Source organism: Clytia hemisphaerica, unplaced genomic scaffold, assembly GCF_902728285.1.
Source record: "Clytia hemisphaerica strain Z4C2 unplaced genomic scaffold, Clytia hemisphaerica genome assembly, whole genome shotgun sequence".
NCBI classification, from domain to species: domain Eukaryota; kingdom Metazoa; phylum Cnidaria; class Hydrozoa; order Leptothecata; family Clytiidae; genus Clytia; species Clytia hemisphaerica.
Window position 1 is genome coordinate 207,958 of NW_027103566.1, and position 24,778 is coordinate 232,735.

General features: G+C 35.5%; 1 protein-coding gene across 4 annotated transcripts; it reads right to left on the reverse strand.

Annotated features, from left to right (window-relative positions):
- Positions 1 to 2,979: 2,979 nt before the first annotated feature.
- Positions 2,980 to 24,495, reverse strand: LOC136800979 (DENN domain-containing protein 1B-like). 4 transcript variants are annotated; one of them, XM_067057591.1, is made up of 25 exons: positions 24,392 to 24,495; positions 24,222 to 24,283; positions 17,656 to 17,699; positions 17,474 to 17,526; positions 17,006 to 17,113; positions 16,746 to 16,821; positions 16,421 to 16,510; positions 16,121 to 16,174; positions 15,800 to 15,861; positions 15,575 to 15,623; positions 15,281 to 15,330; positions 14,950 to 15,000; positions 14,596 to 14,641; positions 14,106 to 14,345; positions 13,083 to 13,184; positions 12,599 to 12,683; positions 12,056 to 12,123; positions 11,450 to 11,509; positions 9,194 to 9,235; positions 8,352 to 8,393; positions 7,312 to 7,473; positions 6,808 to 7,080; positions 5,014 to 5,879; positions 3,574 to 3,657; positions 3,136 to 3,223 (listed from the first exon to the last, which is right to left on the reverse strand). In XM_067057591.1, the coding sequence occupies exons 1-24, from the start codon at positions 24,409 to 24,411 to the stop codon at positions 3,612 to 3,614; spliced, it is 2,751 nt and encodes a 916-aa protein (XP_066913692.1). In that variant the 5' UTR covers positions 24,412 to 24,495; the 3' UTR covers positions 3,136 to 3,223; positions 3,574 to 3,611. The 4 variants fall into 4 exon arrangements, with proteins under 4 accessions (XP_066913690.1, XP_066913692.1, XP_066913691.1 ...); XM_067057590.1 differs by having other exon boundaries at positions 3,574 to 3,660; XM_067057592.1 differs by lacking the exon at positions 3,574 to 3,657 and adding an exon at positions 3,478 to 3,519 and having other exon boundaries at positions 3,149 to 3,223.
- Between the last annotated feature and the right edge of the window lie 283 nt (positions 24,496 to 24,778).

Genomic DNA, 24,778 nt, shown 5'->3' on the forward strand with positions numbered 1-24,778 from the left:
AGAATCTGAATTTTCACAAATTCAAAAAATGCTGCAGATGGAAAAGGTAAAAATGATACACGTTTTTTTTTTATAAGAACATCAAAAATTTTCGAAGCCTTCGGATGTTCTTAATTTTTTGGATTTGAAGCCTAAAAATGTTCTTAAGATGTTCTTATTTTCAGCCTTTTTTGAGCATTTTCTTAAGAAATTGCATGTTTTTAAGTCTCCAAAGCCTTAGAATGTTCTTAGAATGTTCTTAAATTTTTGGGCCTCGAAGCCTTATGTTCTTATATAGTTTGTTCTTATAAAAAAAACAAGCAATACTTTAATGGACCTACCTATTTATAAAACGAATAATTAGAATTTAATGGAAGTAATGTATAATTTTAAATTTCGAATTATATATCTATTGGAACGGAGAAAGCAATTAAGAAACACCTTTTCGGCAGTACTAATGTGCATCTATGTGCAAAAAATCGCAAAAAACTAATGAGAAAATCTCGAGAAAATCTCAAAAAACCGCTTTTTTCGGGACATTTCCGGTTCTAGCGGCCGGAAAAATTTCTTTTTCGAAAATTGGGCTCTGTCACATTTTGAGCATTGCCATTTTACATCATTGTGCAAAAAATCATGAAAATCTGTCGAGTATAAGTTGAAAAAATGAAGGAAAACCGTTTTACGCCGGTTTTCGGCTGTTCCGGCGATTTTTAAGGAGTTCCGGATTCAAAGGATGATTTTTTTGGAAATCAAACGATGCTAAGTTTTGGGCATCATCATAAAGAACATTTTTCTGTAAAGAAACAATTAAATAAGTTGAAAAAATGTGACGGAAATGTGAAAAAAACGACGATTTCCGGCACATTTCCGGTTCTACAGACCGGAAAATTTTTTTTTTCTGCAAACGGTTTTCGACACCTTTTCGGCAGTACTAATGTGCATCTATGTGCAAAAAATCGCAAAAAACTAATGATAAAATCTCGAGAAAATCTCAAAAAACCACTTTTTTCGGGACATTTCCGGTTCTACCGGCCGGAAAAATTTCTTTTTCGAAAATTGGGCTCTGTCACATTTTGGGCATTGCCATTTTACATCATTGTGCAAAAAATCATGAAAATCTGTCGAGTATAAGTTGAAAAAATGAAGGAAAACCGTTTTACGCCGGTTTTCGGCTGTTCCGGCGATTTTTAAGGAGTTCCGGATTCAAAGGATGATTTTTTTGGAAATCAAACGATGCTAAGTTTTGGGCATCATCATAAAAAACATTTTTCTGTAAAGAAACAATTAAATAAGTTGAAAAAAATGTGACGGAAATGTGAAAAAACGACGATTTCCGGCACATTTCCGGTTCTACAGACCGGAAAAAATTTTTTTTCGGCAAACGGTTTTCGACACCTTTTCGGCAGTACTAATGTGCATCTATGTGCAAAAAATCGCAAAAAACTAATGATAAAATCTCGAGAAAATCTCAAAAACCGCTTTTTTCGGGACATTTCCGGTTCTACCGGCCGGAAAAAATTTTTTTTCGAAAATCGGGCTCCGTCACATTCGAGGGTTTATAGTAATGCACCTTTGTGCAAAAAATCAGAAAAATTGAATGAGCCAATCTCGAGAAAAGTTGGTAACTAACGAACGAACTAACGAACACGGGTTAATTTATAGGACCTTCACCCCACCGGGGTAGGTCCAAAAACGTGTACTCACCTTTTAAGGCCTTCAGATCTCCACTTTCGCGCGAAAATGAGCGAAAACCTTTTGTCAATCGTTTTTGCCTGCAGAAAAGATTACGTCATTGAAAAAGTTTCGAGCGAAAAAATAAAAATTGAAAGAAGTTCAACTTTTTTAAACCGATACGTCAGATTTGCCCTATGGATTTCTTCATTTTCAACAGACCAATGTCATTACAAAAATGTTAAAAAGTTTTCCCTCATTTCCCGCGGTAGTGGAGACCGGTCTTAAGTCCTAAGACAATATCGAAATGACCTTTTTAATTGCCATTCATATAAATGTGTCAGTATTCATAACAATTGTACAAAAAAATAATTACTAAACTCTACGTTAAGAAATAATAAAATGCTCTATAAAATTCTGTTGAAATCACTGACCTTTATATATCCCTGGACCAAGCTATATCAGCCATCTTTGATCGAAGTTTTTTTGAAATTGGTACCCGCAAAGAAGCCGTTGTAGTGTTCGAAGATTTGCCTAACGACAAACGGCGCTACATCATTATTGTACAAGCGAAACTGGATCTAGCGCTCTCTCCGCGGTTATCAATTAAAAAAAAAACTCCTATCATAAAATTTTGCTTGGCCTGCATTGAGTAACTTGGTCCAGGGATACATAAAGGTCAGTGGTTGAAATCTTCACAAAAAGTAATTGTAAACTGTATAATATTAAATAAAATTTTAAACGAATAAAATAATGGTAATGTAATCATTTATCTCTGACAATTTAGCGTATTTTACCCTGTCGAAATAAGGTCAACTGACCAAAAAAGACCGCTGATAAAAAGAATCCCTACGTACGTAACAAAAAAAGGTAAAAATTGAATAAAAATATTTTAAAGGCCCTCTTTGTCATAAGACGTGATGCATGATTGATAAGAGCGGTATGATGTTGTGACGAGAGAGTATTGTGATGAAGAAAGAGGAGACCCTAAGCTATCCAACGAGCTATGAACAAGCTATAGGAGATAGATATAAGCAAGATATAAACAAGATATAAGCCTTTAAAGTTTAAACTGGCTGGTTTAAACTGATCTTCTTTAAAAAACTTAGAAAAATTTGACCGTGGCACTTAAAGGGTTAAGATGAAAAAAAAGGAATTTAGTTATCCTGTTTATTATCAAATCAAAGTCATTTCATGAAGGCTGAATAATTTTTCAAAATAACTGTGTTTCATGAATTCTAAATTTTCAATTGGTCAAACAGTAATACTCAAAATCTTTATAAACCCATCCCCATCATACAAATCTTTGTCCGAAGTCAGTTTTCACATTAAAGTCACATAGTCATGTTGAAATTCAGTATGATGTCAAGTCTTAGTCAAAATAAAGTCAAACGTCAAGTAATGTTATCAAATTTCCTCGTAGAAAGATTTAGTCCTTCTAAAACAAAAATCGTCGTAACCGTCAATATCGTCGTTTGTCGTTATATTGTCGTCAGGTTGTCGTTTTTGTCGATGCAAATTACGTAAAGAAACCGTACGAAAGAGATGGTTATGATTTTTCATCAACCGTCGGCTGAAAGTGAGAAAGGTGTTAGTTAGCGGTTAGCATGATTAGTCATTGGTTAAAATTAAATGGAATTAAAAATTGAGAAAGATTTAAGTGTGGAAAGGTCAAATCAGGGTAGTTTTTACAGTCCTTACTGAGTTGTTCCCTATTTTTTTCTCTCGTGGAATCCGTTGAACTCTTTGAATTATTTCACCATATATGGCAGCATAAGCAAAAATTTTATGTATATCTCCATGAAACAAAACAAAAGAATCACATACCAAAATATCTAGGTTATATCATCAAAGTGCAATGGTGCTAAACTAAAAAATTCAAAGTGCATTATCATATTAAAAACTTATTTTCTAGTTTATTACCATTTTAAGTGAGGATAGCAATTGTAAAGATGTTGAGGTCAAATGACTGTAAAATGTCGAGGAATATCTTCTTCTGAGGCAATACTACTGAAAATCAGAAAAAAATATTTTAATGTCAGAAATTTTTGCTAAAGAATTTCGTACAAATTTAAATTCTCGAAACTGAATTTCAGCGAGGAACTTGCTTTGGCTGATTCGAAAAAATAAAAGTTTCCAAATTATCTCGTTTGTAAGTTTGCAATTTACTGGAAGTGAATTTTTCTGACATTAAAGACATTGTGTGAGATTGTGTGTGTATGTGTGTGCATAAATATATAAGAAAAATTTTATAAAATGATTGATTCAAATTCAGAAACAGAAAAACCTTAAAAATTTCTATTGTGAATGTTGAAAATTCTTATAAATTTAGATCACACTCTATGTCACAGACCCTCAACCAAAAAACAAGATGACAAAGACAAAGACAGTACCCCTATATTATATGCTTCTTGAATAAATTCTGAAAGACATGACTTACAAAAAAATATTTGAATTTTCTTTATAGTGATCTACAAAAATTTAAATATCTATTCAAATGAAATTTTTAATAAGCATTTAGATTTTACTCAGTTTTTTGAAAAATTAGACCAAAAAATTAATAAGAAAATTTAGCTAAAAGTTCAAACTTTAAAGGATTTTTAAAAATGAAGCTTAGCAATCGAACGAAATAAATAATATTGAAAAGATGAAGGAAGGATTATAATTGTCACATTAAGACTTACTAATATACCATATGAAATTCTTACGTTTATAAAAACAGTGTCAAAAAATAATCTCTAAAGAATTTTCAATAATAACTATTATAAGACTAATATTAATTTAAAACCTACGTATTTATCTGTTAATTTAATATAAAGGCTAAAGTTTTGCAGGACATCAGAGGTACCCATCAACATATTTTTTTAAAAAGCAACCCCTTTTCGACACACGAGGGTCAAATTGACTTGAAATCAAAGACTAAATCGCCCAGGTTCTCCAAACTTTAAAGTACATTTCGGCGTTGTAGCGACACTAGCGAGTTTATGTATGTGTGTTTTTCAGCGACGGAGACGGTAAGGTTCTAATTTGAGTAGATCCTGACCAGCTGAGGACGACGGTAAATCAGCACTTTTACCGTCCTCGATTTTGCGGGGCGGAATTGCGGGTTTTTCCAAATCAGTCACTCTACCGTCCTCAAAAGTGCAAATACATAAACTCGCTACTTCATGTTCGAGTATTGCTATTATACATCATTAACACTAGATGGGCCGCGAGTTGACAGAGGCTGGAATAACAGAGTCTAAAAACTTAACACTATCCTGGGGTAGGATCTGTACCGCTTGGAGTATTAAAACAGGGGTTGCTTAGGAAACGAGGCAATATTTCCCCCTGGTTAACTTAATAATACCATATAGAACTTACCTTTTGTCTGATAACTGGAAGTCCTTTTTAGCATCTTCAAAACAAGACGCAAAAGGATCAAACTCCGAAGAAACATCCGCACTTGAGCCTCTCGAATCTCCCCTATCAGCAGAGATCTCTGTACTGTTCCTCAATGGAAAACTGGTCGCCCGTGTCAGTACAGGTGAGCGGTGAAGACCACCCGAATCTGTGTTTTCATCAAAAACAAGGTCTATTTCTCTTGTATCGCGCACCGTAGTTGACGATATGTTCGAGGTTAAAGTATTGGATGAGGGTGCAAATGGGTTTGTTGGTGATAAAGAACGATCACTGGATGTCGGTGCAACAAATGGATTTGAGGGATTTGACTGTGTTGAGGCTGGTTGTTGTTGTTGTTGTTGGGTTTGATTTTGAGAATCTATAGCAAGTCTCGCTCGTGTATCCTCTGATAAACTTGAGCCGATCTCATGAAAAAGTGACTGATCCAGGCCAAGTAAATCTTGAGACGGTGTATAGAAAGGGGAATTCGGTAAGAGCATCGATTTCCTATCTTGTGATTCTGAAGTTTCTATAAAAGCTTCGTCATGTTTTTCAAGTCTATTTTGTGCCAAAGCTGGTGAGCTTGTAGGACTTTGTTGAATTTTACTGGCAGGCCGGGGTGGTCTTTGGGGTGGAGCTGGTCGGGCGGGTTTCACTGAGGGTGGTGTATTATTCCGCTGTATTGGTTTACCACGTTTCAGGTTGGCACCGGTTATTTTTGGTGATGAATCGGCCGATTCCGTTTCAAAGATCAAATGTTCTGAAGTTCCTTCAGGCTCGTGTAGTTGGTGATGAGAGGTTGTAGAAGCAGGGTCTTTGAAAGCAGGGTTCAAAAAGCCACCAGAGCTCTTGAAAGAATATTTAAGGAAAATGGTTAAACAGTGTTAAATAAATTTGTTTCAGAGATAAGTCAAAAAAAGTTGTTGTTTACAAGTATTGAACAGTGATCAATCGAAAACCGATTTCACATCACTTTCTCCTAGCTTCTTCATACTTTGGTTAACCTGGAAAAACATATAAGTAAACCTGGTCGAATCTACTGCAATTTGTTCAAGTCATCTTTAACTGTTAATCAAAAAATCTCTTCAAACTGTTCTTTCTGCTTTTCAAGCCTAGTTTTTATCAGACACGGACTCACCATTACTGTTTGAAACATTGTATAACCCGCTCTTCGCTGCAAGCTGGATAATCGTTTCAATCTAAAGAAACTCTTAAAAATATATGATCAAAACAGTCTGGAAATATAATCTGAATTTTAGGAACCTCTCTAAAGAACAAATTTACTATTCCTGTTCTATAAATACTTAAAGAAACTATCGACATAAAACTCATATCTAAAGAATTTGAAGATCTTGAAAGAAAGTCTTAAGCAAGGACCTAAATACCTAAAGTAAGGCGAAAATAAAAAAATGTAGTGTTTCCGGAATGCGGGTCAAAGAAAAAATCTCTCGTGCGGCCGGCCGGAAAAAAACTTTTTTTGATAATTTAAGATCATTGAAATAGAACTCTACTAACGAAATCTGCGTCCGGGTCAGAAAATTATTATTTTTTCACCCGGCCGGTTTCCGGAAACACTACATTTTTTTATTTTCGCCTACCATAAGGTTAAACTAGCGGTTAAACGACACGTGATAATATTAAGTTATTATAATTAATAATCATGAAACGACATTTATAACTCGATAGAAAGTGCCAAGATGGTTTCTTCTACCCATCAATATACTAACAGCAAGGAAACTTAACATTAGTCATCAAAAGAAAATAGTCAAAACTTACATCGAGTGAATCTAACGATCTGGCGAGTGAACAACTCGAAAACGAGGAGAGTGAGGAAGATGCGGATGAAGAGGACATCTCCATTAAATCAACAATATTCCCTTCACTGTTCGACTGCGGTAAAGTTGTTGAAGATGTTGAATCCACGCCTAACGTTTTCCTTGGTAACTCTACTGAATGACATTCTTCTTTGTTGACAACGCCTCCAGGCGATAGATGGGCGTTCTTAGGGCGTGGCGGCCGAGGTGGGGGCGCTTTACCAGGTGATGTGACCTGTCGGATAAATAGAAATGGAGAGGTTTCCCAATTAGAGGAAGACTTGAAAAGACGTTTGAAACATGAGCTAATAACGTTTTACATTTGCCATAAATGAAAAGCTCTCGCTATCCAAACTATTATCATGAGGAAAAATGAGCAATCTTCTAGACTTCGGACACCTGAAAATTACTTCATTCGTTTGATAATGAATTAGGATAAGCTTCAAAGAAGCGTCCAATAGCTTACATCTTTTCTTGGTAGGGAAGCATATAATGAGTGTCTATCAGATACAGTTTGATGACGTTGAGGAGCATGTAAGATTTTGTTGTTATTTTTCATTGGCATCGAGTTGTTCCTTTTGACCGTCGCCACTTGGTCCACAGAGTCAGTCTCTTTTTTACGTTCAGCCTGAAAGAAGAAATCGTGTTCTTAAATGACAAGTAAAAGGAGGTGAATAAGATATAGCCGAAGGCAACGATCGAATTTTTCAGCTTACTTAGGTAAGAGAAAATGAGGCTTTAATGTTACGCATTTCCAATCAATCTAGCATTTGTTTAAAAATTACGCAGACCACCCCGCTTACGGAGGAAAAAAGATTCCATTCTTCGACTAAACTTCATCGTTGCAAAGGCGTCAATTGCCAAATCGACTCGTTTACAGATCCGGCAACTTACCATCGAAAAAGTAGATAATCAATACCTAAAAGTTCCTCATGGAAAAGGACACTGGAATCCTAAACAAACATTGAAACCACGACCATAGGAATGAAAACACGCATATTCATTTGTAGCATTAAGAAATTTCATATTTCATATTGATGTCAATACCCAAGGCTACCTCCCATCGTTTCGGAACGCAATCCTTTTTATTTCGTGGAAGCTTACTTTGGAACCAAATTCCCGAAAATACTAAGCTTAAGCCTTCCATCGATTCATTTAAATCCTCACTTAATGTAATAAACCTAACAAATATTTGCCTTTGTAAAATATGTACCTAAAAATTTATAGTTTCACTTTATACAATGTATAGTAATGTGCCCTCCCGGTTATTACCATAATGGCTTTATGGCAACTCCTGAACTTGGGCACAGGATGTACGGTTCACTTTATTATATAGTTTTATAGAAATTATCTTTTCATATAATCATTTTTGTCAATAGTTGGTATAAATTAGTATTTAATTATAACTATGTAACACCAACGTTAAATAAATCGGAAAATAAAAAAAAAATAAAAATATTCAAGGAAATATAAGGTATTTGTGAGCGGAAAGCGTGGTTAAAATACCTTTTCCTTTTTCCTCTTCTTCATCTTATCCGTTAACTTTTTCTGAAAATAGAAACGGAATTTTTACTTTAGAATAACCATTTTGAATATCACAGTATTCAATATGAAAGTATTACTTAGCTTGGCCGAGGCAATAAGTATTAAGAATTAGGGTAAAAATGCTTTAATTGCCCCATAGCCCCTGCACAAGTTATTGCTTATCTTGTTTCCAAAATTTTATAGTAAAACAACAATGAAAATAAATTTTAACCCTTTGGTTATTATATTCTGAATTATTTATTGTCAGGTCTAATAATTTCTAGTTAGTTTTTCTTTTTTGTATGAGAGAAGCTGAGAAGAGAAGCTGACCCTCCGATATCATCGGACCGGGCCCTATCCCGGGATGTTTCCTACCCCTAGATAGGGAAATCACAGCGCTTACCAGACATTGTACTCTGTGCTCCCGACACAACAGAGCCGTGCTGTATCGATGATGATACTCGAACATTACGGGAGAGCCTTGCGTTCTCGCAGGTATTGAACATATGAGTACCATCACCACACCACACCACATTCATGTCCAGCATATCTCCCCATACTCTTGTATCAGAGTGATGGTACCCTATTCCCCTCACATGGTATGGGTTGACCCGGGCCAAGGTACATTCACTTGCCAAGTGAATCGCAGCACCGAGTGGGAAACGAACCCTGACCTCCAGCACGGAAGTCAAGAACGATGGCCACTACACTACTTCGCCTCACTTCGGTTCACTTTTGTATTCCTTTTTGTAAAATTCATGATTAAAGCGCAAACCTACCACAAACTTTTTGAGAAGGATATGAAAATTGTTACACATACTAACCTTTATATCCTTCATTTCTTCTTTCACTTCGATCTCCGAAGCCTGAAATTAAAAAAAAAACATGTCTTGAGAACGGATGATGAATAAACGAGAAGGTCTTAGGATTCAAATGTTCAAAACTTTTGCAAGCGAATCTGAGCGAATAACAGTCAGTAAATAGCTTAGAGACCGAACTGACAACCCAATTTCAATCGAGTTGCATGGATACATTCACTTACTAAACGAAATATCACGAGTTGTAATCGAAATTTGATCTCAAATTCCTTGTTCCCTGCTTATTATCAGCTTTTTGATGCCTACTGATAGCGCCAGATAATAGCCTGGCATCTATCAGTAACGTAAATAAACCCTGGGATACACGGGGACGAGGTTCCCTTGATCGTTGATTGTGCAAAACTGTTCAATTTATCGAATAAAGCTTTATAAACGAAAAATTCTAAAAAATTTTCTTGTTGATAGATTTTTACACTCTGACGATGACCTCTTGTTGTGAAGGTCGAATATACAGTTTTTAAATAAAAAACATGACGCTTCTGGTTATTCTTTTTACCATGAAATATTCTAAACAATCAAAGTACCCGAGAGTATGTTAATAAGGAGTATATTAATTTATCCCTTTTGTGGCGAACACTGACAAGGACCTTGTCAAGGTTGAGAGTTTGTTCACAGATTATTGTTTCCAATAGTTCCACAAAAGATGAAGCTATATATTCAATTGTTAAGAAGGCTCAAAGTTAACCAATACTTCGAGTTACGATACGTTATAAAAAGGTAACTATTATAACGATTTTCTTATATAACAAGTGATACTTTTTTATGGACCTACCTGGGTATGCATTTAACACATATATAATTGATATCTACGTGAGCGTGACCATTAAACAATCATTCAGAACACATATAGTGACGATCTATTAAAATTAGTCGTTTGTTTCTTATTAAAAAAACGTTTAGAAACCCAAATTTCATGCTCTTGAAATATTTTTTCATATTCAAGACTTTGTGAGCAAAAAACATCCATCTCATCAAAAAATTGAGTAATTTGGCTAAGAACATGTGCTTATTAATAGTAATTCTTAAAGATAAACATGCGTTTTTTGAGCCAACAAAATTGTTTTGAAAAAATGTACTTGAGCCATGTTTTACCTATGATGGTACCCTACTTTCATGCAAAAAAATGAGAAAAAATTAATAATCCAATTTTTCACAAAGTCCAAAAACCCGTTTTTTAGCCATTTTTTGGCCCAAATTTGCCCAAAAATATATTTTTTTGAAAGTCGGGCTCCGTCACATTCGAGGGTTTATAGTTATGCATCTTTGTGCAAAAAATCATAAAGAATCAAAGAGCCAATCTCGAGAAAAGCTTATACCTAAGTAATTGATAATGTGCTTATAAATGAATATCGAATTTGGCCAGTTTTTCTATAAAAACACGCCAAGCAGCCAAAATTTCATGTCTAAACACACACATTCTTCAAAAGTAGCCCTCATGAGCAAAAAAACACATATCTCATAAAAAAATTGAGTAATTTAACTAAGAACATTGATGTATGCTTATTAATAGTGATTCTTATAGATAAACATGCGTTTTTTGAGCCAACAAAATTTTTTTGAAAAAATCTGCTTGAGCCATCTTTTACCTATGATAGTACCCTACTTTCATGCAAAAAATCAGAAAAAGTTAATGATCCAATTTTTCACAAAGTCCAAAAAACCCGTTCTTTAGCCGTTTTTTGGCCCAAATTTGCCCAAAATTTTTTTTTCGAAAATCGGGCTCCGTCACATTTGAGGGTTTATAGTTACACATCTTTGTGCAAAAAATCAGAAAAAATTACGAGCCAATCACGAGGAAAGCTAATAACGAACGAACGAACGAACGAACGAACGAACGAACGAACGAACGAACGAACGAACGAACGAACGAACGAACGAACGAACGAACGAACGAACGAACGAACGAACGAACGAACGAACGAACGAACGAACGAACGACGAACGAAAGAACGAACGAACGAACGAACGAACGAACGAACGAACGAGACGAACGAACGAACGAACGAACGAACGAACGAACGAACGAACGAACGAACGAACGAACGAACGAACGAACGAACGAACGAACGAACGAACGAACGAACGGACGAACGAACGAACGAACGAACGGACAAAGGTTAATTTATAGGACCTCCACCCCACCGGGGTAGGTCCAAAAATAATAGTCAAACATAAAAATTACACAAGTGTGATGATACGTACAATTCCTTTCAAATGACTGTATTTTCCTTCGACACTTTTCTTCAAAGCACCGCCACCTTTCTGGAAAAGAAGATAACCATTTATATTCGAAATAAAAAAATCAAACAAAAATTTAATTTTCTCCATATGTGTAAGAAAGTACTACTAGGTCACAGTGTGGATCTAAACCACACTGAAACGACCGCCTTCCATCACGCATCACGCTCGTGAAAGAGCGCGCGCACATTATTAACGCCCTACATGTCATCTCCAGTACATTTTAGATTATTCATTGAAAACAGATTACAATATAGTCATTTTTCATGTCTCGATTATTCAATTCCGAATAAAAGACATTCAGGGAAAAAAAAGAGAAACACCTGGTTAATCTAGTTAAAAAAACGGAAAGTAAATGGTAGACAAAGTAATGAGCCAAGGCAAAACGAGATTAGCGTACCACTATGAAAGAAACCGCCTCCGGCGGTCGAAAAGCGTTTAAAATTTACGTTGGACAAAACTTTATTTGTGAAAAAAGTCTGTTTCACGCTTTCAACCAACTTGACATCCAATAAAGGATTCATTGCCACCGGCCTATAAAGCGTATTAAACTTAGTTGTTGTTAGATACCTTCACTTTATTTTTGCTCGTTTTCATTTTATCTTTGAAAGCATCCAACTTTGTTTCAGAAGCTGCATCTAAATAAATTACGATGAGAATATATTCAATTCGTCTTGTTATACGTTATAGGAAATTACAAACCTTTAATTATGCAGATTCAGGGAGAATCGTTGAAGAAAAAGGGTTAGGAATTATGGAGTATTGGGCTTTTCCAGAAAGAAATCGTGCACCCCCTGTTGAGGAGGTCCATTTCCGTTCCAAGGGGGTAAGGTTTGAAATGCAGTGGAATTCCATGAGGGTAGACGAAAATCTGTCAAAAATAAGCGGAATTCCAAGGGGGTAATGATTGAAAATTTGTAAAAATTCGGAATTCCAGAGGGGTATGATCCTAAAATTGCCTGGAATTCCAAGGGGGTAGGTCACGAAAGGTTGGAGCTCCTCAACAGGGGGTGTACGGTTTTTTTCTGGAAAAGCCCATTCTAAAATAACATTAGTTGTTTTTGATTTGACGTTTATCGTCACTAAGTCATTGAAGTTTGATGGTAATAATACCGTTATTTCTTTTGATGATTGCTTTTTCGAAGATATCAACGAATCCGACCCCGTCATTAATCAAGTCCAAACGACCAGCAATCAACTGAAAGATAATATCAAATCCATTAAGAAGACAAAACACTTATATATATTTTCTCCTCAAAATGAGGATGATTAAAAAAAAGGAATTGGTGGGCTTCATTTTTCCAGTCTATCTAACTTTAGGCTGCATTGCATTGTATCTAACTTTCGGCCTAGTTTAAGTGGTAAATCTATTTCTTTACCAGTCTGAAGGTCAATTTTTAGAAATGAGTTTAGTCAAGCTAATAAAAGATTGAAGTAAAAAAACAACAACGGAACACTGTATTGGCTAACTTGAAACACAAGCATTTATTCAAAAGGTTGTCGTCACGTTTGACGGGTGTTAAAGGAATTCATAATCTGCTATTTCTCTAGCCATGCCATCATTGCTTCAAAAAACATTATTCAAACTTTCACAAACCTGTCTGAAGGACTGTAATGCCAGCATACTTTCCAGGAAAGGCTTTCTATGAGGTTTCCTTGAATTTAAAAACATTTCATCGTCAAAGATCACTTTACCACCCTGGAATAGGCAAAAATAAAAATTTGGTGAATTAAATACAAATAACATCAAGAAGATTTTCTATTCGAAAATTGTATGCGATAACTTGGCTAAAAAGCTTTGTTGACGCACTCCAATCAGATAGCTATCATAAAACCTTTAAAAAAGTCAAGCTGAAATCGGGTATAGATTATAGGTAATGCAAACAGTTTCTAATTTTTGTGAGCCCCTCCTTAAATTGGTTAGCCATAACAATATTCAAGAAATTTTGGGTTTGATTTGTAAAGTCTGTCTCAAAATAATTTGCAGCTGGAGAAAAAATGGCTGTAACTTTTGATAGAATTCGAATCAAGTAAAAAATTTGAGAAAAAAAAAGGAAAATGAAAATGAAAAATGAAGAAGAAAAAAAAAACTTCTTGTAGAAATGTGGTATAATTACCATTTCCACAGGAGTGATTCTTCAATATTAGATCATCATCACTGAAAATTTTTACAAAAATATTCATTTAATCAAAAGATATCGAACAAAGTTTATTGCTGGTTGGTCGACAAAAGGCTGTTTTTTGTTGTTTTTTACTACTTTATAGAATCAACCAGCAATAAACTTTGTTTGATATCTTTTGATTAAATGAATATTTTTGAAAAACATTTTTGACATTGATGATAATCTAAGATTGAAGAATCACTCCTGTGAAAATGGTAATCATACCACATTTCTACAAGAAGTTGATTTTTTTCTTCTTCATTTTTCATTTTCATTTTTCTTTTTTTTCTCAAATTTTTACCTTGATAATATTCCACTCACAAATATCTTTTTAACAAGCACAAAGTCGCAACTTGATTCGAATTCTATCAAAAGTTACAGCCATTTTTGTCTCTAGCTGCAAATTATTTTGAGACAGACTTTAAATCAGTGAAAAGACTTTATAAATCTTTACTTACATCAGGGGAATCTACGAATTTCAATGCATCTCTGTAGCCACCAATCAAGTCTGCCAGTGCTTCTAGAAACAGACTAGACACGTAATCCTGAGATGCTCTGTCGGTGCGTGAGAGACGTTTGACCAGTTTGGTAATGATACTTTTAGGGAAGCAACTCTCCAACTCATCATCTGGAACCTCCATTTCATTGGTATCAGCATTGAGAATGACAACCTCATTCATGGGCATTTGACGCACTTTCTAAAAGGTGAGAAAACACACTTTTTTCAATGTTGCCAAGTTGCAGTCAATTTAGGCTCGTTGTTGGCTGTTTTTTTCTCAACATTTTCAAAGCTTTGTTACACTGTTCTAAAGAGGTATACATTATTACTTATAATTCATTTGTCAATATTTGAAATAAAGGGTGTTTAGATTGCTGATATATAAATATTGATGAGAAAAAAATGGATTCAAAAGAGCAACACTTAAAATTCCAAAATGGTATTCTTACAGGCATTAAAGATGAATGAACTCCAATCAGAAACGGCATTGGTGCACTAAAAATAAAAAAATTAAGTAATTACATTTAGTAGGGGGCAAACCCTTAGCACCTGTGACATCTTTTATGAGACAATTTCAAAGAAAGAAGTATTTACAGAGTTATTCGCGAGGGAGGGGTTTGCGTAGGCCTAGGAAATCTTTTTAGGACTGACGGCACCCCTGAGACTGTATGAGATGTAATAGTAACTTAAGATCACACGGTGTGCGACAGAGTGAAAGAGCAATAACCATTTATTTTTATTTTTTAAAGGTTGCATTAAGAAAAAAAGGACGAATTTTATTCTTATTTTAGAAACACTCTTACCAGCAATAGTCGATGAGATGTGATGGCAGTACAGGGACGAAAATGTGTTGCCTATGGAAAGAAATTTAAAATCATTATCCATTTTTCTATCGCTTTAAAAATGAAAATCTAAAGGGTTTCAATAAGAAATAAATGCAGCGATATGTTCATTTCTTAAAAAAAATCAAATTTCACAACGATCTTTAAAGTGAGAATTGGATCTTTAAAGTGAGAATTGGATCTTTAAAGTGAGAATTGGATCTTTAAAGTGAGAATTGGATCTAACATTATTCCATAAAACAAATAAATGTAAACCTATGACAAATACTTTTAAGCTTCCGAAAGAACTCACCATTGCATGGGATATAGAAGGGATACCGACCCATGAACAATAGCAGTCAACTAAAAAATAACCTTAAGAGAATTAGAAACATTGCAACCTTCAGGTGTGGAAAATTAAAACGATTATTTACACAAGCGATTTTTGAAATTGAAATTCAACAAAAGAAATTTCTTATCAACACTGATGATTCCCAAAGGTATGCTAAGTTTTATGGCAGAAACTTCATAATGGAGAGTACGTCTAATTTATTATTCGTCGTCACCTTTTAAAATTTACTAAATTAGCGGCCTTAACAATTCTCACCACACTGAGTTTTTCTGATGTCACAATTATTCGTCTTTCGAACAGCATACTAGAAAAGAAAAAGATTATTTTTGGCTTAAAAAATATTAGAGGAAAAGATAAAATCAAAGTAATGAAAAATATATTTATCTACGAAAATAGTGGCTGAAGATATTATTATGTGAGCCATCAGAATGATATTGAACTCAAAAAAAAAAACACTGAAGTCATAGGCTGTTTTCATACCTAACAAACATATGAACCATATTTTCTGGTGCAGTTTTAGCATAATATTTTGTGAGGTTTCTCTAAAATAAAAAAACAATAGTATGAGGATTAATAAAGGGTTGCAACAAAAAACTTTGGCATCATCATTGGAAAGCTATAACTCTCATCTTTTTAATATAAATAATAGTCATTCCGACTGAGATGAAGTGGTTTCAGGTTTCAGGTTGACGTTTTCGTATTCGAAATTTCGAGGGTTAAGGTAAAACAAAACATGAGCTATTTCAAGTTTTATTTTTACCATGAATTTAAGAAAGAACACATAAGAAAAAGCGTAAGTACATTATCGGGAATAGTGGGTAATTTGGTTGTATCAGGAGCAACAAAGGTGTATGTCTGAAAAAGGCAAAAAAAAAGCATTTTTAAATAATATAAAAAAACATCATATAATACCGATATAACACCAAATCACTTTTTGTAACAAAACTTTTATAAAATTTCTCATCTATCAGTGTCTATAATACCGACTTTCTCCATAAAAAAATACCAGGTTTTTTAATTATACCAACTTGAAAGCTTGAAAGTCTATTCAGAGGCAAATTTTTTTATTCCAGTAATTTTCAACAGTAAATTTCTAATCACCTTTTCTTTGAATTTCATGAACATTTGTGAGCCTGGATCAGGGATCATTTCTTTGTTCAATGTTTCCAAAAACACACAAAAATCTTTTTCCTAAAAAATCAGTAAAATTGTAATCTTTTGAATTTAGTAACACTATAAAGCATTCCATTTGTGTTGTAAAAATGGTTAAATTTGTCACTAAGCCATTACTTGGCCATTTTTACAGGAAAAGTGCACACATTTGATAAAACTGAGAAATGGATTTGTAATTTTAGATCATAATTTGATTATTCCAATTATGTGCATGTACAGATTCTGGTGAAAATTTAAGAACATGATGTCTTGCCTTTTCTTCATTATTGTTTTCTATTTGTGACAGCCTGTCAAGCACTGTATAGAATGTCTTGAACCATGGTAGATAGCTAGAAATATTAGAATTTAAATAAATGATGGCATCATTAAACACAAATAGATTGGATAACCTAAAAGTGATTCTAAAGCCGTAAATGCTTTGAAAGTGCAACATCAATTTGTATTACATTAATTACTTTTTACGTTAATTATAGAGCTGTACCAAAATTTGACTAAAATGGTAAAAACCCATACCTGACAATACAAAGACATCTAGTTGACTTGGCAGGGTATCGACAAAACCCAAAACGAAATTTGCTTTCAAGATCAGTCAGTACAACAGTGGAATATTCAACGCCATCACTAAAATGATAGATGTAGAAAAGATAATAGAAAAAATTGGTGTCAAATAAATTGCAATGTCTTAGAATCTCTTTATGCACACCTTTAATTTCATTTTTCACAACTATCAAAAACACAAAAACCAGGAAATTCTTGAATTTCTTACTTAAAAACTACAGAATAATAAAGTTAAGGATAGAAGTCAACCTATAAGCAGCAATATAACAATTTTCAACGATATATGCCTACTATTATTACAAGTGGAAAACCATTTCCAACAGTCTGCTTTTATGCTCCTCTAAAAGTCTAATACAGAAAACACTCCGGTAATTTAAAAGTAGTAGTTATATAGAAACCAATGAAATTTTAATCCATACTTACTTCTTTACTTCACAAGGGAAACAAAAACCTGGAACTTGCTTCAGGATAAGCTCCTATAAAGTATAACATAATCCTTAATTAAAATTATGTTGCTGAAATTAGTTCAAACAAGTAGACTTGATGACTAGAATTATATCTTAGTGGTATGGTATAGTAGAATAACAAGTGATAAAAAATGATACCTTTTCTGAAAAATCATCAGGATATTGAAGAACGATTTTAGGATCTAAAAATAAGATAAAACACTTTATAATTTAAACATACACCTAACATTGTCATTGGTGTAGATAAAATAAAATCACATACTTGCACTTTAAATAATAAACTTATACATGTGACCATCCAAGCGATTCAAAGGACATGAAATTCTTGCCGGCAATTAGCCGCTTTGTTTTTGCCGGCATATTGCCAGTTATCTGTTTGGTGTAGCTGGCAATGTAATAACAGTAGCCGGCAAATTGCCGGATGACATAGCGAAAGAGTGCCGGCAAATACTGTAAACAAATTTTCTTTATTTCCGGCAAGTTGCCGGCTATTTTTCTGCGTTATCAGCAGTTACCAGCAGATTGCCAGTAAAAGTCTCTACTTAAACCAAATCCTGTTCTAAAAATAGAATTTAGACAAATGTTGCCTGCAGACTGTCTACCGGCTTATTACCTCTGTAATTGACTCGAGTGCCCGGGGGGGGGCAGCTGGGCAAAAAGGACCGACGGGTATGTGCGGGTCCTAAGGGTACCTTTTCCAATATGTTTAAAATGCACTGTAAGGGTCGGAAAAACTAAAGATGCACTGTAAGGGTAGAAATTTCAGAAAATTCTTGAAAATTCTAGATATTTTGACCAAAAATACTAGAATTTTGACCATTTTTTGCACGAAAGGGATCGAAAATTTGGAGGGAAATGCACTCTAACTAAGGGTATGATTTTCACTGATTTTGCTGCACTGTAAGGGTGCAATTTTAAAAGCCAATTTTTGGCCCGCACATACCGTCAGTTCGCAAACCCAGTGCCCCCCCGGGCTCGAGTGTTACCGGCAAGATGACAATAGTTTTGCCGGTATCACACTGGAAGATTTTTATGTACTTAAAAAAATTGCTTGGAGATTCACATGATAGTTAAAATAAGAAACGATAAACAATTAATTAAAATTCACGTGTCCAATATGGACATACCTTATTGGAACTAATTTTCAAATTTTTCGATAAAATTAGAAAAAAAATGTATTTCGCGGGAATTGATTTTCGCGGTTTTAAACTCTCAAAATTTTTTACGGGCTCAAATTTTCGTGATTTTGACGAAAAACCGCGAAAAACGCTAAAATTTGATGAAGTTGACACATATACTTTTAGCTTTCGTATAATATATATTTTTGGGGACCAAGCCCTCTCTCTTAATCTACTTTAAGAACAAAAGATAAAATATGTTAGTAACAATATCGACATTCATACTAGTTTCTTGAATGTTTGATATAAAAAATACTAACTCTAAAAACTAGAAAATAAAAAGAAATGTAAACAGTAGGATAAAAATGTGAAAAATAAAAACTAACAAAAACTATAAAAGTAAAGGCATGATCCCAACCATTGAAGGATCTTCCTTTTTTTTTTTAATGTTCAAAATGAATCATGACCATGTAATAAAATGATCAATGTCTATGGTGATGTAACAACTGTTACGTGAGACATGTTTAATCAACATGAGTTAAGGTCTTTTATTGTATCACGATCAACAAGATCAACAATGTTAATGGACAACGAGAATTTCAACATTCGTTGTAAAGAAAATGTCACAATGTTAATAGAAAATAGCGAGAATTTGAACATTCGCTGTCACTAAAAAATCATCACCAATAAGAATAACAACAGATAACAACATTTTGTGTATAAAGTCTCATCATTCAATCCAGGCGACCTGTTTGGATAACACGGAGAAGGTCATTCGATTGGGAACCTTTTTTCGTCAAGCAGTTTGCCAGCTGTTTTGATCCTGGACACCAGCGAACGTCGGCTTCATGCTTTTGAATAGATTCCTTGATGGCACCAATATCAATACGTAATCACTTGTCATCAACTAGCTTTGTGGAGTTTATGGCTTCAATGAGGCTTTTACTGTCGGCACAATTTTTGCCAAATAGCTCCTGTATCATAGATTGGTGATATAAACCATCCTCGAGTCCTTCTTGTAAGCTCAATGCTTCTGCTGCCAAGGAAGAACGTACCACACGTTTGATCTTGTTGCAACTCCACGAGAGCGATGCACAACGTCGGTTTTCTCCAGTGAGAAAGACAATATGACCAGACGTACTGTTCACACCATTGAGGTTAACATGTGCAGCATCTGAAAACACTGTGATACCCCAGGATCCTGGGTGACCAAGGGTTGGAAACATCACTTCACAGGAACTCTCTTTCAGTTTTCTGATACATTTCTTTAGTTGTATTAGATCGTTGACTGTTGCATCATTAAATTTTGTACTGAAATAGACAACGTGGAAGGCGAAGTCTGGTCTTGATCCTTGAACAGCCCAATTAAGTTTGCCAACCAAAGCTCTGAATGTTGTTGTTTCTTCAGGAGTTAACTTTTCACATTTTTGAGACATTCGTTCTGGTGATATTTCAACATCTGGTAAACTTTGAACATAATCATTTTGGGAGATAGTGATGCCATCTGATGTTTGAGTCAGGTGAAAACCAACATAGTTGAATGTTTCTTCTTCACATCTTCCAGCATGAAATCTTTGGTGAAGTGGTTTGATAATGTCCGTTCCAAATCGATTGTTTCCAGCATGGAGAAAATCATCAACATGGCACACAATGAATCCTTGGAGAGAATCGTTTAACTTGTAGTAGAAGACTGCTGGATACAAAATTGATTGTATACATCCTTGCTTTGTTAACTCATCTGCAACACTTGCGTAGAATTGTCGGGCTGCGTCGTTTAACCCATAGAGACACTTCTGTAGTTTCCAAAGTTTTCCTTTCGACTTGTTTCTTTTGGAGGAGACACAATGTACTTCCCTTGAGATTGTTTTTCCTTGCAAAAATGCAGACTTGATATCAGTTGTCTTGACATCCCAATTCGTGTTTGGCGCAATTGCCAGAAATGTTCGCAGGACATTCTTTGAAACTGTGGGTGAGTCTGTCCTTTCTTTGAATGATTCCTCATAGCCTCTTGCAACAAGACGTGCTCGGACACCACCATTCTTCTCCCATAACACCCATGTTGTTGATATACGAAATTGACCTTCGTCTTTAACTACTGACAAGGTATTGAATTGTTTGAGCTTCTCAATCTCCTCCAGCTTTGCTCGTTCACAGTCAGGTGTTTGTTGTTGATTCTTTGGTATGATAACAATATTGACTTCTTCAGGAGGATCAGGAATTTGCTTCCACTCACATTTTTCTAAATCAATAGCCATCGGAGATTGGTCTTCTGAGCTTTCCAGGTTGAACCAGCTTTTGAACTTCCCATTGGCTTCACCAGCACGACTTATTACCTTTGCAGACTGCCACTCTGAGGATTGCTTGATTGAGATGGTTTCACCCTTCTTTGGAAACGTCTGGTTCTTTGCTGTCTGTTTTGTTCTTGATGTGGATGTTTCTAAGGATGAGTCTTTAAATTTCACAGTTTGACGTGCTGAATCTTTTGGTGATGGAGCTGTTATTGATGAATTTCTCGATGAACGTTTGGATGTAGAATCTTTAGGTGAAGCTTTGGAAGAGATGATAGGCGATTGTTGAGATGATGTGGCTTCTTTCTGGAATGATGATTGAACTGAGATTGCATCATTAAAACTGTTGGAGACGCAGATAATGACGGTCCCTGTCTTGTTGTTGGTGTTGCTGGTCTTTTTGATTCGTCTGGATTTGGTGGATCGTTATCACCTCTGGCGGTTCTTTTATTGATACTAACATCTCCCTCAGTGAATGTTTTTGATCTGGATCCATCATGTTTTGACAAAACTTCAACCAAGGGTTTATGATTGATTGGTGTCTGTATTGGCTGCTCAAAATTCTTCTCCACGCGATTTGGCATTGTTTTCCATTGGTGTAAGTGTTGGATCCTCTGGTGCTTTTATGAGACGATTTGGAGAAACACGAACCATTATTCCTCCGTGACGAATAAATATCACTTTGCCATCTTGAAACACCACTTTGGCTAGGCCAAGCCATTCCTTTGAACCTTCACGCATGTAGAACACTCGATCGCCATTGTTGAAGATCTGCTCAGATACTCGGATCTTGCTGTAGAGAGCACGTCGAATACGCTCACTGGATTCAGATTCAATAAATGCTTTTCTTGATGCATGTAAAGCATTTAGGTGAGTAGCAAGGGTTTCAGATGTTGTGCCTTGCAAAGCCGCAATGTTGTCTGTCATAACATTTGGTACGTTGGGATTCTTGCCAAAGACAAGCTGGTAACTGCTGAATCCATGCCACATTTGCAAACTGTTTCGTGATGTGTTTGCCCATGCTAGAAGAACGTCAATTGGTGTTCGTGGACATTGTTCTTTCAACTTGAGAAGCATGATGTCAGTAATTGCATGATTCCTTTCACACAAACCATTTTGAAATGGACTCTCTGCAGCTGTTGTAACTGTTTGGATGTTCAAGATGCTAGACACTTCTCTGATTTCATCAGCATTGAATTCACCTCCATTGTCTGTAACGATACTTGACATAATGCCATATCCTGCACCACACCAGTGCAGCATGATGTTGTCGATGACTTCTGTTGGCTTCTTACGAGAGATAAACTTTGACACTGTGAGACGAGACCACATGTCTATCATGTGGAGAATCCATTTATCTCCCCACTTCTTTAAGTCGAGGGCAACTTTGTCATTGAATTGGGCTGCTAATGGCAACGCAACGGCTGGTCGTGGAGGGGTTGTAGGATACATCTGGCACAGCTCAAATCTTTGGTGGATTTCCAGAAGCAGGGGTTTAAATTCGTCTGACCAACTGTTGGAATCTTTGAGAAGGGATATCAGCTTCACCATCGATGGATGCGCAAATTGTCTGTGCAGCTTCAGTAAAACTTTGTATCTGTCACTATCTTCCAGTTCTGCAATTTTGACTGCAAACACTTGAGAAACATCAAATTCTTTGGCAATTGAGAAGCAGTAGTGTCCTGATGATGTATGATTTAAGGATACAACTTTGCCAAAGATCTCAGCTGAGTCGTTGACCAGATTGAGGATGATACCTGCTTTCTTCATTGCTTTGATGGACAGCAAAAGAGGGATGTCAGAATCGACAACGTCAGTAACGATTGTTATCTCTTTCCCAGCAAGATACGCAGGGATTTCGTAACAGGCAATTGAGGAAAGAAGAACTTCACCACCGCCAAACTTGAACAGTCTGCCTCCAGTGAACTGCTTGATTTTCTTCTTCTCCTCTTCATTGAGCATTTGAGTATAGTTCTGAAACCAGGATGTTCCACAAACTGTGCTCGAACAAGCACAGTCAAGCACGGCACAAAATGCAGCTTCTGAGCGAAGAAGTGCATTATCTGGTTTGGATGTATCTGCTCCAGTATAGAGACAGAATTCTTGCGAATTGTTTTTGTTAGTTTTAGCAAGATTTTCCCAGCTGTCTGGACATTCAGGAAGTAAGTGTCTATATGAACCACAGCTTGCACATGTCAATAGTTTCCCTTCAGAGTTCTTTGGATTAATCTTTCTGGAAGGACGTGTAGAATCAGATTCTTGCTGCTGCCAATTTTGTTGTGGTCAGGAACGAGCACCTCCTCGATAAGCACCTCGATTAGCACCTCCACGATGAGCACCTCCACGATAACTGCCACGGCCACGTCTTCCGTTGTTGTTTTGTTGTCGGTGATTTGTATACAAGACTTCATCTTCCGTTAAGCAAACAGTTTCAAGGTTTGCTGCTTTCACACCATTGGAAATTTCAGAGACTTGGTCCCCTTTAAACTTTTTCAAAGAAAGTTTCGCTTGTTCATAAAGTTCTTTCTTGTTTTTGTAATCCATTCCAGTTAACACTAGAAGTCTCTCTTCATTGCCCAAATTGGCTTGTTTCAACAGCTTGAATGCAAGTATTTCTGAAGGGAGGGTCATTCCTTTTTTCGACATTTTGTTATAGTTCTGATCGAATTTGGAAATGTATTCAGTAATAGACTGTTCCTTTTTCTCGTATTCTTCAAAAGTGCTGAATTTCTCCCAGCTGTCAGCAAGATCGTCCTTCTTTAACTTTTTATCCATAAATCTCAGTAATTTGTCCAAACCATCTTGTCCTTTTAAGTCAGTTATAGACGGCTCATCAAAAACTTTCTCTCGAATTCCACTTTCATCATCTTCTGGGAGTGTGAGGGCTATAGCTATGCCCTGTTTCTCTGCTTCTAGGTCGGTAATTTCTCGCCACACTTCGAGTTCAATCCGATATCTCTCATAGTAACCACTTTTGTACTCTGGTGTCTTAATCTTCATAGCCATTCTGCTACCATTGATGAAGTTGACACATATACTTTTAGCTTTCGTATAATATATATTTTTGGGGGCCAAGCCCTCTCTCTTAATCTACTCTATAAGAACAAAAGATAAAATATGTTAGTAACAATATCGACAAAATTAATTCCAGCAAAAATTAGTTCCAATAAGGTAGCATAATTAGCTGGTGTATGAAAAAACTATAAACTGCATTGTAACTTTTTCTTTATATATTTTCATGAATATTATTGTCCATCGAAATTCTTATTATATAAAAAAGGTTAAGTGATTAATGTACCTTGAAATGATTCTGAAGCATCTATTTCAATGAAACAATGGAACAGTGAGGATGGGTCATTCCTAAATAACAAGAGGCAGTATAATTTGAAATTTCGTTCAAAAATCATCTATTTATTGAACATGATATCGCCAATATAGTATTTTACTAAAAAGTTTAACAATACTTACTTTAATCGCGAATCAACCATTTTATTTTGTTGGAACCATGCAACATTATACTCAACATAGTATAGAGTTTGCAATTGAATGAATTTTTTTTATGGTATATACCTGTTGATTATACAAATTTATAAAAAGTGAGACAGTTAGTGAAACAGTTGACAGCAATCTTCAGTGTGCCAAATCCACTATAAGAAACTATGGGATCATCCCCCCCAGGAAGATGGGGAGGGGATCAACTTTTGCCCTGGAGGGGGAGTGAAAGCTTTCACCTTGATGGGGGGGCTAATCTAAATGGAGGATTTCAGGAAATTTTATGGGAAGTGGGGGGAGTTGAGGACATTTTGTAAAATCACTCGATTGTTTTGGTCAAAGCACTTGTTATACGTTTTTGGA